The 14,366-nt window shown below is 37.9% G+C and overlaps 1 protein-coding gene across 2 annotated transcripts in view; it reads right to left on the bottom strand.

Annotated features, from left to right (window-relative positions):
• The window catches only part of SPATA6 (spermatogenesis associated 6), a 165,805-nt gene that overhangs the window by 129,054 nt on the left and 22,385 nt on the right, over nucleotides 1–14,366 (bottom strand). For both annotated transcript variants that reach the window (XM_040231217.1, XM_040231218.1), the window contains exons 2-3: nucleotides 9,199–9,336; nucleotides 7,244–7,292 (exon numbers count right to left, since the gene is read on the bottom strand). In XM_040231217.1, coding sequence (XP_040087151.1) covers nucleotides 7,244–7,292; nucleotides 9,199–9,336 — 187 coding nt within the window. The remainder of the gene's footprint in view (nucleotides 1–7,243; nucleotides 7,293–9,198; nucleotides 9,337–14,366) is intronic.

Genomic DNA, 14,366 nt, shown 5'->3' with positions numbered 1-14,366 from the left:
GTATCTCTAATTTTCTTGACGAGATCTCTAGTCCTTCCCATTGTGTTGTTTTCCTCTATTTCTTTGCACTGATCACTGAGGAAGGCTTTCTCATCTCTCCTTGCTATTTTTTGGAACTCTGTATTCAGATGGGAATATCTTTCCTTTTCTCCTTTGTTTTTCACTTCTCTTCTTTTCACAGCTATTTGTAAGGCCTCCTCAGACAGCCATTTTGCTTTTTTGCATTTCTTTTTCTTGGGGATGGTCTTGATCCCTGTCTCCTGTACAATATCACAAACCTCCGTCCATAGTTCATCAGGCACTCTGTCTATCAGACTAGTCCCTTAAATCTATTTCTCACTTCCACTGCATAATCATAATGGATTTGATTTAGGTCATACCTGAATGGCCTGGTGGTTTTCCCTACTTTCTTCAATTTAAGTCTGAATTTGGCAATAAAGAGTTCATGATCTGAGCCACAGTCCGTATCTATAGTTCCTCCTAGTTTGTGGTTTAGCATTCACGGAGTCAATCAACCAAAGACCATGCATTGTAGTATTTACTATTGAAAAAAATCTGTGTATAAGTGGACCTGTGCACTCAAATCTGTGTTGTCCAAGGTTCAAGTGTATTGTGTGTGTGTGAGATATAATGTGTGTCTATGTAAGAGAGAGAGTATGTGTGTGTGTCTGCAGAAGAGAATCTACAAACCTCCCATGAGAAAGGATGAAAATTCAGTTTCAATAGAGAAGTCTACATGGTAGCAAACTTTTCATTCTCTTTCTTACCTAAAAATGGCTCCCAGCAAATAGCTTTCATTATAACTATAATTTTATTCTGGTAGATTCCAGAATTAAAACCATTTCCCTAAAAAGAATGCCTTCTCTATGAATGCAAAATTGCCGTATATGGCCTTTAATGTCACTGGCCCTCATATATCACTTTGTATTTATGTATTATAAATATATATTTCACCAGAGGCTTAATGTGGTTCTGGGCCTCTGGAGGCTCCTTACAGGTTCAGATATGGTATGAATAGAACGTGGCAGTTCCCAAATAATAAAGAGTAATAACTCCATCTAGTCAAGGCTATGATTTTTCCCGTGGTCATGTATGGAGAGTTGGACTGTGAAGAAGGCTGAGCACCGAAGAACTGATGCTTTTGAACTGTGGTGTTGGAGAAGACTCTTGAGAGTCCCTTGGACTGCAAGGAGATCCAACCAGTCCATTCTGAAGGAGATCAGCCCTGGGATTTCTTTGGAAGAAATGATGCTAAAGCTGAAAGTCCAGTACTTTGGCCACCTCATGTGAAGAGTTGACTCACTGGAAAGACTCTGATGCTGCGAGGGATTGGGGGCAGGAGGAGAGGGGGACGATAGAAGATGAGATGGCTGGATGGCATCACTGACTCAATGGACATGAGTCTGAGTGAACTCCGGGAGTTGGTGATGGACAGGGAGGCCTGGCGTGCTGTGATTCATGGGGTCGCAAAGATTTGGACACGACTGAGCGACTGAGCTTAACTGAATAACACGCTACCAATACAAATAAGCAAGGATATTTTAAGTGTTTCCTGTGTGCCAAGGACTTTTCTAAGCACTCTGAGGTTACTCAAGCATCTAACCATTTATCAGATTGCCCAATTTAAGAGGGTCCTTGGATATCCTTGAGCATTTGCACAATTTACCAAAACAAAAAACAAAAACAGATCCTTACCTCTCACCATACACACAAAAATTAACTCATAATGTACAATAGGCATATATGTAAAGAAAAAAATTATAAAATTTGTAGAAGAAATTGGAAAAGTTTTGTGACCTTGGTAAAGCAAACATTTCACCAAAAATATGATCCCATAAAAGCAAAAAAAAAAAAAAATCGTTAATGTGGACTTCCTTTGTTCTTCAGAAAGTGAAAAGTGTTAGTTGCTCAGTCGTGTTCAACTCTTTGCAAACCCATGGACTGCAGCCCGCCAGGCTCCTCTGTCCATGGGATTTTCCAGGCAGGAATACTGGAGTGAGTTGCCATTCTCTTCTCCAGGGGATATTTCCAACCCAGGGATCAAACCCAGGTCTCCTGCAGTTCAGGCATATTCTTTACCCTGAGCCATTAGAAGACACCATTAAAAGAATGAAAAAATTAAAATAGGATAAAGTATTTACCAATCTTATATCTGAAAAAGGACTTATATTTAGAATATGTTTAAAAAGAAAAAAAAAACTTGATAAGAAGACAAACTACCCAGTTCAAAATGGATAAAATATTTGAATAAGCATTTTACAAGAAAAGGTATATGAATAGCTAATCTGCACATGGAAGGATGCTCAAGAGTATTAAAATGCAAATTAAAAATAAGAGAAATCACTACAAATCCATCAGAATAACTATATTCCAAAAAGAGTGACATTATCAAATCTTGGGGATGATATAGAACATCTTCATACTTTGCTGGTGGGAATGTAAAATGGTACAGTAACTTTAGAAAGGGCTTCTCAGGTGGGGCTAGTGGTAAAGAACACATTGGCCAATGCGGGAGACACAAGAGGCGCAGGCTTGATCCATGGGTTGGGAAGATCTTCTGGAGGAGGGCATGGCAACCCACTCCAGTATTCTTTCCTGGAGAACCCCATGAACAGAGGAGCCTGGCGGGCTATAGTCCATATGGTTGCAAAGAGTCAGACATGACTAAAGAGACTTGGCATGCACACACTCAACTTTAGAATACAGGCTGAAAGTTTAAGTTAAACATATACTTAGCATACAACCCAGCAGGCATCCATATACTCATAGCAAATGCTCATAATAGTCAAAAATGGAAAGAATCCAAACGTCCGTCAAATAGTGAACAGAAAGGGAAAAAAAGTTCTATGAATAGAGTATCATTCATCAACAAAAAGGAATGAACTACTGATATATAGAACAACACGGATAAACCTCAAAAACATTATTCCAAGTAAAAGAAGTCAGACACAAAAGACAACATATTATATAAATCCATTTACATAAAATTTCTAGCAAAGAAAAACATACAAAGATAGAAAATAGATCAGTGTTGTTGGGACTGAAGTACACATAGAAATTGGGTACAAATACCCATTAGGAAATATGAGGTCATAGAAATATTCTAAACTGGATTGTGATGATGGCTCACAACTATATACATTTTCTAGAAATCACTTAACTACAGTTACAATGGGTAAAGTTTGTGATATGTAAGTTATACCTCACTAAAGCTATTAAATAAGGAAGGAAAAGAGAAATGACCCCACTTTTCGTATAAGAACAGTATTTCAATCTCACTGCCTTGTTGATATGGAGAAGGAAATGGCAACCCACTCCAATATTCTTGCCAGGAATCCCATGGACAGAAGAGCCTGGCAGGCTACAGCCAGTTAGGTCGAAGAGTCGGACACAACTTAGGAACTAAATCACCAACCACACTGCTGATGAGGGAAATATCTTTAATAGAAGAATTCCAGCTAACAAATACAGAAAAATGACAATATTAGAAAAACCACATTTGGTAACTTCTAATGAAAACATGGGTCTCAAGGAATACTAAAGCTATTAGATGAAAGACTGTAGAGGAAATTTATTATGGAATAACATCAGGCTGATACTGCCTGAAGCAAAAAAGATCAATCTTAATATCACTAAACTTAAGACAATCAGATATTATATGCCACCTGATATGATGTACAATAAGTACAGAACACCAATTATGAAGGATTCTTGTAGGGGGAAAAAAAAGAAGCCTGAACTGAACCAAACCTTTAGGTCTAATTATCAGTTTACATAACACTATTGCCAAAAAGAAAATAAAATAAGCATGGATCAAACCAAACCTTTAGCTCTAACTATCCATTTACATAATACAAGTGATGAATAAGCTAAACAACACTTTAAGGAAGCAATCAACCAAATCCAAACTATAGGATATGCTAAAGAACTTGATTTTTCTAAAAAACTCACAGCATTAGGGGGAAAAAAGTAAGAGACACTATTACAGAAAAAATAAACCTAAGAGCTAAACAGCCATAAACAAAATATGAACATATCTTCATGGGATCCTGATTTTAACAAACCAACTGTATAAAGACATTTTGATGACAACTGGAGAAATTTGCACAATGACTAAATATTTGATGTTAACATGGAACTATTACTAATTTTGTTAGGTATGATACCAGTAGAGAGGTTTTATTTTCTTAAAAAAAAAAAAACTATCAATTAGAGGTCATGCCAGAATATTTGCAATGAAGTAATGTATGTAGAGACTTTTCTTTTAAATATTCCAACTTTTCTTGAAGTGTCAAGGTGAGAGAGTCAATTCCTAGGCAGATTGATAAGAAGTTCAGGGTCCCCAAGGAGGAGAAAGGGGTCTGGGGCTCTCAAAGTGGAAATGGATCTGGAATTCTCAAGGAGGAGGAAAGGACAAACTTTTTTTGTTTACATTCCTTGCTGCTGCTGCTGCTAAGTCACTTCAGTCATGTCTGACTCTGTGTGACCCCATAGACAGCAGCCCACCAGGCTCCACTGTCCCTGGGATTCTCCAGGCAAGAACACTGGAGTGGGTTGCCATTTCCTTCTTCAATGCATGAAAATGAAAAGTGAAAGTGAGGTCGCTTAGTCGTGTCTGACTCCTAGCGACCCCATGGACTGCAGCCTACCAGGCTCCTCCGTCCGTGGGATTTTCCAGGCAAGAGTACTGGAGTGGGTTGCCATCGCCTTCTTAGTCTTAGTTAATTACACAACTCAGTTTAAACTCTGTACTAGGGATTATACAACAATGTATCCTGCTTGAGGACAGTTTCTCCTTCCTGAAAACCTTCTGACTAATCCTGATAGTTTAGAATGTATATTATGGGAGAAGGTCTGGTAGGATCTTTCTATTATTAAATTCTAATCTTATTATCCTAAAATGTAAATTGTGGGAGTGGGTCTGGTAAAATTTTCACAAACTCCAAACATTCTTTTGATTCACTGTAATAACTAATTAAAAGGTATATAATTCCATTGCTAACACTAGCAAAGGGGGGCACTCTCTATCCCCCTTCTGATGTCTGTGTCAGAAGCGTTCTCTTTTATAGTTTAATAAAACTTTATTACACAAAAGCTCTGAGTGATCAAGTCTCGTCTCTGGCCCCGGATTGAATTCTTCTCCTCCGAAAGCCAAGACTCCCAGCCTCTTTCATGGTTCAGCAACAACCTTTCAAGGGTTAACATACAGTACAATAGGCAAATGTCAAAAACTATTAAAGCTAATAGGTATTATGGGATTTCATCATTCCAACCCTTCTACTTTTAGTATAGTTTTAATTTTCATATCAGTAAGGTTAGGACACAACAAAATGTTGCAAAACTGAGAAGAAAATAAAAGAAAAAGGAGCCCAAAACTCACCAGAGAGGTCAGGGATAAAGACTCTTGTGAAGTCATCAGAAGACAGGTTTAAAAAAAAAGACAGGTAGAACATGAAGCCAAGTGCTTGGAGAATATCATATAAGAAGAGAGTAGAAACTAAGTAAAAAGAAACCATAGAGTTGAAGCCAGAAGAATGCCAATATTTAAAGACAGGACAGACAAACACGAATTTGAGAATGGCTCAGATGGTAAAGCGTCTGTCTACAGTGTGGGAGACCTGGGTTTGATCCCTGGGTCGGGAAGTTCCCTGGAGAAGGAAAAGGCAACCCACTCTAGTACTCTTGCCTAGAAAATCCCATGGACGGAGGAGCCTGGTGTCCATGGGGTCGCAAAGAGTCGGACATGACTGAGCGACTTCACTCACTCACTACAAAAAGTAGAATATCACTGACAAGAGAAGAGACTTAACAGAAAAATTGAATCAGGGAAATCAAGGCAAGAAAGATTCCAGATAATAATAATCATCAAGTACCCTTCTTAGAGTTCCTAAATTTCAAATCAAAGAGAAAAATAATTATGTTTAACAAAATTTCAGAATGATGACAGAAATAATTCTCTTCATATTTTCTAAGATCTTCACTTTACCAGATACTGAACACGATGTTCAGAAGAATTAGGAGCCATTCACCCACTAGCACCAGGTGGCTCAAATGGTAAAGAATCTGCCTGCAATGCAGGGGACCTGGGTTTGATCCCTGCGTAGGGAAGATCCCCTGGAGAAGGATTTCCAAGGGTAGAAATGAACCAGCCCTATTTCTATCTCTATGTCCAGATTCTAGTGTGGTGCCAAGTTCCATGTTTCTATATTGCCAGACTCCCAACGGGGTGCAAACCCCATGGAAGGGAAATGGAAGGGACAGCTGACACTGATGAGGCTCAATATCGCTGGCATTTTGAGCCACAGTTATACATTAGACCAATCTGGTAATTCCTAATCTCTTTCTGATTACAAAGATAAGTAACAGAGCTTTTCACTTCATATTCAGAACTCGAATAACTTCTCCCCAATATACTTTGCATTGATATTCTCACAAATAACTGGATCTTTTTAAAGTTGATTCCTAGCACTTTGAGGAATTTACTGCTAACCACAACCTTGAAAATGTCACTTTCAAATAATTGATTTACATACTATGTACAATAAAAACACAAAAGCAAATATATATTTTAAGCTACTATTACTTCAATCTTCTATTATTTACTCTCTTGACTTGATGTTGAAGCTGAAACTCCAATACCTGATGCGAAGAGCTGACTCATTTGAAAAGACCCTGATGCTGGGAAAGACTAAGGGCAGGAGGAGAATAGGATGACAGAGGATGAGATAGGTGGATGGCATCACCGACTCAATGGACATGGCTTTGTGTGAACTCTGAGAGTTTGTGATGGACAGGGAGGCCTGGCGTGCTGCGGTTCATGGGGTCGCAAAGAGTCGGACATGACTGAGCGACTGAACTGAACTGAACTGACTTGCAACACAATGAGGTTAAAGACAGATTTTTGTTTGCAGGGCAGAATCCCACTTAACACGAATCATAATCCTTACATCATTAACAACCCATAACATCTTAGTCAATAAAAAGTTCAAATAACTCTTTTTGTTATTTACAGATCAAACCCAGAAAAAGGAAAAATTCCCCATCTCTGCAGCACATGTATTTTTTTTTTTATTGCTTCCAGGTATATTCCGAAATTCTAAAAAAAGTAGGGGGAAAAAAAAAAAGGCCTCACCTTGAGATTTGTCAAGTTCTTATAGACCCTCTTTGACTTTTATCTAACTCAGGATTAAACAGCATAATTCTAAAATCTCTCAGAATCAGGAATTAAAAGTTAAAAACTTACATTCAAGCTGTGCAACCACATCTCCAGGATCCACTGCTTCAGGGAACACCTATGGTGAGAGAAGGCAGAGAGAAGCAGGATGGAGAAAAGAAAGTAAAAGGAAGACATATATGAGACAGTCTTTGTGCTCTCCTTCTCTTTGCCAGAATACTCCTTTCCCAACCAAAGAAACTTTTGACATTATTGAGAATTGTCACCTCTCTGTTTCCCATGATCACCATGCAGGATTTTACCAACAAAAAAAATTACAGCTGGTTCTGCTTCCCTTTCCAATGTCATCTGCTAGCAGTCCTCTCTTTGTTACCATGGTCATATTTGCCTTCTTGCTCCTCCTCCTGCTCAGTAAGCTTATTCCCAAGAAGACACCTTTATATTTGCTGTTCCTCTGCTTAGAATGCTTTTACCCTAGACATTTAAATACTATCTCATAATTCAGACTCAATTTCAATGTTACTGCCTTCTCAGACCACCACCTTCAAAACAGACAATCCTCTTAATCCCTCTATTCCCTTCAGTTCAGTTCAGTCACTCAGTCATGTCCGACTCTTTGCCACCCCATGAATCGCAGCACTCCAGGCCTCCCTGTTCATCACCATCTCCCGGAGTTCACTCAGACTCATGTCCATCGAGTCCGTGATGCCATCCAGCCATCACATCCTCGGTCATCCCTTTCTCCTCCTGCCCCCAACCCCTCCCAGCATCAGAGTGTTTTCCAATGAGTCAACTCTTCTCATGAGGTGGTCAAAATACTGGAGTTTCAGCTTTAGCATCATTCCTTCCAAAGAAATCCCAGGGTTGATCTCCTTCAGAATGGACTGGTTGGATCTCCTTGCAGTCCAAGGGACTCTCAAGAGTCTTCTCCAACACCACAGTTCAAAAGTATCAATTCTTCGGCGCTCAGCCTTCTATTCCCTTACCTTCCCTTTATTCTCTTCATGACAGCTCAGTTCAGTTTAGTTGCTCAGTCGTGTTCAACTCTTTGCAACCCCATGGACTGCAGCATGCCAAGCCTCCCTGTCCATCACCAACTCCCAGAGTTTACTCAAACTCATGTCCATTGAGTCAGGGATGCCATTCGAACATCTCATCCTCTATCATCCCCTTCTCCTCCCGCCTTCAATCTTTCCCAGCATCAGGATCTTTCCAAATGAGTCAGTTCTTCACATCAGGTGGCCAAGGTATTGGAGTTTCAGCTTCAACATCAATCCTTCCAATGAATATTCAGGACTTATTTCCTTTAGGATGGACAGGTTGGATCTCGCAGTCCAAGGGACTCTCAAGAGTCTTCTTCGACACCACAGTTCACGACACTTACCATCTAAAAGTGTATTACTCATGCATTTACTTGATTACTGTTCATTTTTCCTATTATAATGAAAGCTCCAAGAGGGGAAAATGTTTGTCTTATTTACTCAGTGCCTAGAATAGTGCATAGAACAGAGCTGGTACTCAGTATTTATTCCTGGAGAAGAGAAAGGAAAATAAGGAAGGAAGTAAGGAGGAAGGGAAGAAAGGGAAGGAAGGAAGGAGGGTACTAGGAAAGGAAAGAAAGGTGAGGAATACAATTGGTAATAATTAATCAAAAGCATCAGATTCAAGGGAGAAAAAGAAAAGAGATCTATAGAAAGAAGCACCACAAGACAGCCATAAGTAAAATATGACCTATTCTTACCTATTAAAATCTCCCCTTTCTCTCTAAGAAGATGAGTATTTATAATTCAAGGTGCTATTTTTTACATAAAGATCACTAAGACAATTTTAGAAGTAAACTGATACATCAAGAAAAAGAGGTAACTGATTCAGTGTATAATATAAGGAATATTTATTTTCAAGCTTCCAGATTTAAATTATAAATCTTTTCAATTAAAGTGCATATTCAAATTTTGTGCTATTCATATTTTGGAACCACTTCAATTTTTTTATTTGTTAACCTTTCATAGAATATTTGAACTCACCTTTTCAAACACCATTCTGGCATTGAAGACCAATGGAAAATTGGCTGGGACACATTGTGTCTTTTTGTATTGGCCAAACACACAGATGCTAAGATAGATGTCCTCCTTGTCTTTCAGCACCACTCCTGGGCAAGTTACCTGAAAGAAATCAGAGAGATGAATGTGACTGCTTCATGAATTCCCTAAACTATCATATTAAAATAACTTACCAAACATTACATAAAAACACCAGTCTGCTAAGCTAATAAAAATATGCACAGGTTAAAAAAAGAGATTCTAGTGTTTACAAAGTTAAATGAAATGCCTTATAACTTCCATCCCTCTGAGAAATCTATGATTTTCCACTTGGTTACTTGTGCGACATTTGAAGCTCTATGTACTGGCTCTTGGGACAGACACTAATAGTTTTAAACAGTTAGCCTTAGGCTCCCACTTTATGTAGAATGCTGACATAAACTTATTCAGCATCATTTAATCACAAAGGAAGATTCAGCAGAAATAAAGCACTATACTAGAGAATAAGAAAATACGAAAACAAAGCACAAATCTGACCTGTAGTACCCTAAGTCACAGCCCATATACACCCTCATCAAAAGAAATATGACAAACTTCCAAAGCAAGTGAACTGTAAAGTTTCCAGCCCATGAAACATTTTTTAAATATAAAACTGTACTTAACTATTCTCAGGATTGACACAACGATGTAGGGTTTCTAAAACATACACAGCAAGGTCTTTCCAGTTTCTGCCATATTTCATTGCCAGTGATCAATTATCCTTAGTAGAATATAGAAGACTATCTAAGATTTGAATCCAATTTATCACGTAACTATATTACTCAATATCTCCAAAAACTACAAAGTATATGTGTTATTGTTTCCTGAACACACACATGGATTTCTTGCCACACATTCTTTCATTATCTGGATTACTACTTCATTCCATATCCTCCTCACCTACTTCTATCTCCCAAGGCTTTCCATTAACTGCCATCTCAATACACAAAACTTCTCTTGATTTTCCAATTATCTCTATTGAATTCACTCTAATTCAAACACTTGTTGTGAATTTATTATATTCAAGTAAATAAGTTGTAGCTTCTCATAGCATTTTACAGTTCTTTTAAGGCCCTAATTATTGTATCCCTGCACATCAATCAAATAGGTACACCTCACCTCTTTAATTGGAGAAGGCAATGGTGACCCACTCCAGTGCTCTTGCCTGGAAAATCCCATGGACGGAGGAGCCTGGTGGGCTGCAGTCCACAGGGTCGCTAAGACTCAGACACAACTGAGCGACTTCACTTTCACTTTTCACTTTCATGGATTGGAGAAGGAAATGGCGACCCACTCCAGTGTTCTTGCCTGGAAAATCCCAGGGCCGGGGGAGTCTGGTGGGCTGCTATCTACGGGGTCACACAGCGTCATATGCGACTGAAGCGACTTAGCAGCAGCAGTACCTCTTTAACTTGACTATAAACTCCTGAGAACAGAAATTCTAATTTCCTCATCAATGTATCCAAATACTCAGACTCTCAGTATTAAAAAGCAGCTTAGAAATAATCTAGTAAAGCTTCAAATTTTTTATGTAGGAAAACAACAGACCCCCCCCTCAATAAAGACAAGGTAATTTACTACTTAAAGTCACACAATAAGTGAGTCACTTCATGTCCCTTTGTATATAGCAGCTAAAATTATTTTCTATGCCAGTTACTTTGAGTCTATCTACCTCTTATTCTATTTTCTACTTTTGTCCTAATAATTCACTACTGATTATTAAAATCAATCAAGGTCCTCAGAAATTTCACTCTGTCTGAAAGCTTCATTTTCTACTGCCTCATTTAAACCAAACCTGTTAGAGTCCTACATATCTGTTATGCTTACAGATGTGACTGCTCCAAATTGAGATGGATTGTTAGTATAAAACACAAGATTTTGAAGATTTTTGAAGACTTGTTCTAAAGTATTTTAAGGAATTATTACAAAAAAAAGTGTAAAATATCTTATTAACAACTTTTATATTAACTACATGTTGAAGGGATAATACTTTGATATACTGAATTAAATAAAATTATTATAAAGTTAATTTATCACTTATAATTTATCACTAGTGATAATTTATCACTTTATAATTTATTACTTACTTAGTGCAACTAGTTTATACTGTGCAGTACAGCTCTAATTGTCCTCACTGGAAACTGCTGAGTGTTTTCCCAATTTGTTGTACATGTAAGAAGACATGATATTTTTCCTTATCTACAATTCTACAAATTCTGCCATTCTTTAAAGGAATACCATGGAACATTCCAAAAAGAAGGCATTAAGAGAAGGTTTAAAGACAATCCTACGGAACAAATAGAAAATAAGTAGCAAACTTGCTTTTGTTTTTGTTGTTGTTCAGTTCCTAAGTCATGTCCACTTCTTTGCAACATCATGGACTGTAGCATACCAGGCTTCTCTGTCCTCCACTATCTCCTGGAATTTGCTCAAATTCATGTCTGTTGAGTTGATGATACTATCTAACCATCTCATCTTCTGCTGATCCCATCTCCTCCTGCCCTCAATCTTTCCCAGCATCAGAGTCTTTTCCAATGAGTCAGCTCCTTGCATCAGGTGGCCAAAGGACTGGAGCTTCAGCTTCACCATAAGTCTTTCCAAAGGATAGTCAGGGTTGATTTCATTTAGGATTGACTGGTTTGACCTCCTTGTAGTTCAAGGGACTCTCAAGACTCTTCTCCAGCATCACAACTCAAAAGCATCAAGTCTTTGGTGCCCAGCCTTCTTTATGGTCCAATTCCACATCTGTACATGACAACTGGGAAAACCATAGCTTTGACTATACTGACCTTTGTCAGCAAAGCAATGTCTGTGCTTTTTAATATGCTGTCTAGGTTTGTCATAGCTTTTCTCCCAAGGAGCAAGCATATTTTAGTTTCATGGCTACAGATGCCATCCACAGTGATTTTGGAGCCCAAGAAAACAAAATGTGTCACTGCTTTTACTTTTTTCCCTTCTATTTGCCATAAAGTGATGGGACTGGATGGTCTGATCTTAGTTTTTTGAATGTTGAGTTTCAGGCTAGCTTTTTTACTCTCCCGTTTCACTCAAGAAATGTTTTAGTTTGTCATCACTTTCTGCCATTAGAGTGGTGTATCTGAGGTTGCTGATATTTCTCCCAACAATCTTGATTCCAGTTTGTGATTCATCCAGTCCAGAATTCCACATGATAAACTCTGTATAGAATTTAAATTAACAGAGTGATAATATACAGCCTTGCCATACTCCTTTCCCAATTTTGAACCAGTCAACCGTTCCATGTCTGGTTCTAACTGTTGCTCTTTGACCCACATAGACGTTTCTCAGGAGACATCTCTTAAAGAACTTTCCAGTTTGTTGTGATCCACACAGTCAAAGGCTTTAGCTTAATCAATGAAGCAGATGTTTTTCTGGAACTCCCTTGCTTTCTCCATGATCCAATAAATGTTGGCAAATTATAATTTATATAGGACAACAAGTTTGTCCTTGTTCTTAGGGGATTTACACTGAAATATTTAGTGGTAAAGTGTCTGAATATAAGCAACTTCCTTTCAAATATCTCATCACTATATTTATATTTCTATATCTCTACTTATATCATAGAGAGAGATAAATAAATCAGATGTGAAACAATCAGACACTCTGTAAAAGCAGTGAGAATGTCAACAAAAACTGTCAAAATCAACTCTTTAGAGGTCTGGAAATTAACCAGAGGTTTCTAACAATCTAAGGAGCATTTATTCAAGAAAAACAGTTGACATACTTTATTCCCAATGTCCTCCACTCAGGTCTACTATACCCTTGAAAACGAAAATTCTTATGAAAACTAGCAGCCCCACTGTCATTGTAGGAAAGCAGATTTAAAGCTACCCCAAAGGCCCATGCCTAAAAAATTGTCATTATTTGACCTGTCGGACAGTATTCTGGAAACCTCCATTCACAGGGCTTCTCTTTATTTAATCTGAATCAGAATTTGGTTACAACAAACATCCTTTACCTGCAAGGCATCTGTCAAGAACAATAAACAGCTATTATTAAACATCATGGATGCTTGAAATTGGAGCAAAAAAATAAGTGATCAAAACATTTAAAAGGCAAAGCTGGATAACTGTGTGTTGTGTGTGTGTGTGTGTCTTGTCTGTGTGTCTGTGTGTCTCTGTGTGTGTATGTGCTAGGCAGGGTGTCTTTGACAAGCTATGATATTCTTGGCAATTGAGAAGATCACACACGTGTGTGGGGATGTGTATGCATCTGGAAATTACCTAAGGAAACCCTAATCTCTCACCTCTGACTGATTTGAGGCTTTGAAATGTTGAAAGTGAAGACTAAGAAAGAACTGAAAACCGCATGCAGGGCACAGAAAGCATGTCCCAACATGCAACAGAGATACCGAGCAAAGGCTGGGGGACTTACTGGTTCAAGGCATTTAAGGAAGTATAAATCCTGTTATTAAAGGGCCATAAAGCTAACTAAGCAGAGACTTCAATGACAACACTCAACAAAGAACACAGATTTTACAGAATACAGACTTTAGCTCAGGAAAGTAACTAAACAAACAAAAAGCAACAACAATGGCAAAAATAAATAAACTCTGAGAAATAGAGGGAGTCTTATTAACACAGTTCCACATTATATTATTTAAAATGTCTAGTTTTCAACAAAATTTATGACATGTAAAGAAACAAGAGAATGACCTATACATGAAGGCAGTCAACAGAAAGTGTCCTTGAGGAAGCCCAGAAATTTGGCTTACTAAACAAAAGCTTTAAATCATCTGTTATAAATATGCACAAAGGACTAATGAAAACCTTACCTCAAGATCTAAAGAGAAGTATGGCAGTGTGGCAATGATGTCTCATCAAATAAGGAATATCAATAGATAGCTAGAAATTACTTTAAAAAATAGAAATTTTAGAGTTTAAAAATATATAATAAATGAAAAATTCACTAGAGAATGTCAAGAGCAGATATAGGCTGGCAGAAGAAAGAATAAATGAACCTGAAAAGTAGTCAATTGAGATTATCCAGCCTGACGTACAGAAAAAGAAAAGAAAAATGAATAGTCTCTGAGACCTGTGGGAAACCATAAAGCACAGCAACATAGATATAGTGGGACCCCTAAAATAGAGGACAAA

Source organism: Oryx dammah, unplaced genomic scaffold, assembly GCF_014754425.2.
Source record: "Oryx dammah isolate SB20612 unplaced genomic scaffold, SCBI_Odam_1.1 HiC_scaffold_28, whole genome shotgun sequence".
Classification (NCBI taxonomy): Eukaryota; Metazoa; Chordata; class Mammalia; order Artiodactyla; family Bovidae; genus Oryx; species Oryx dammah.
Note: the sequence above shows the minus strand (reverse complement) of the source record. Positions and strands in the feature narration are given on the sequence as shown.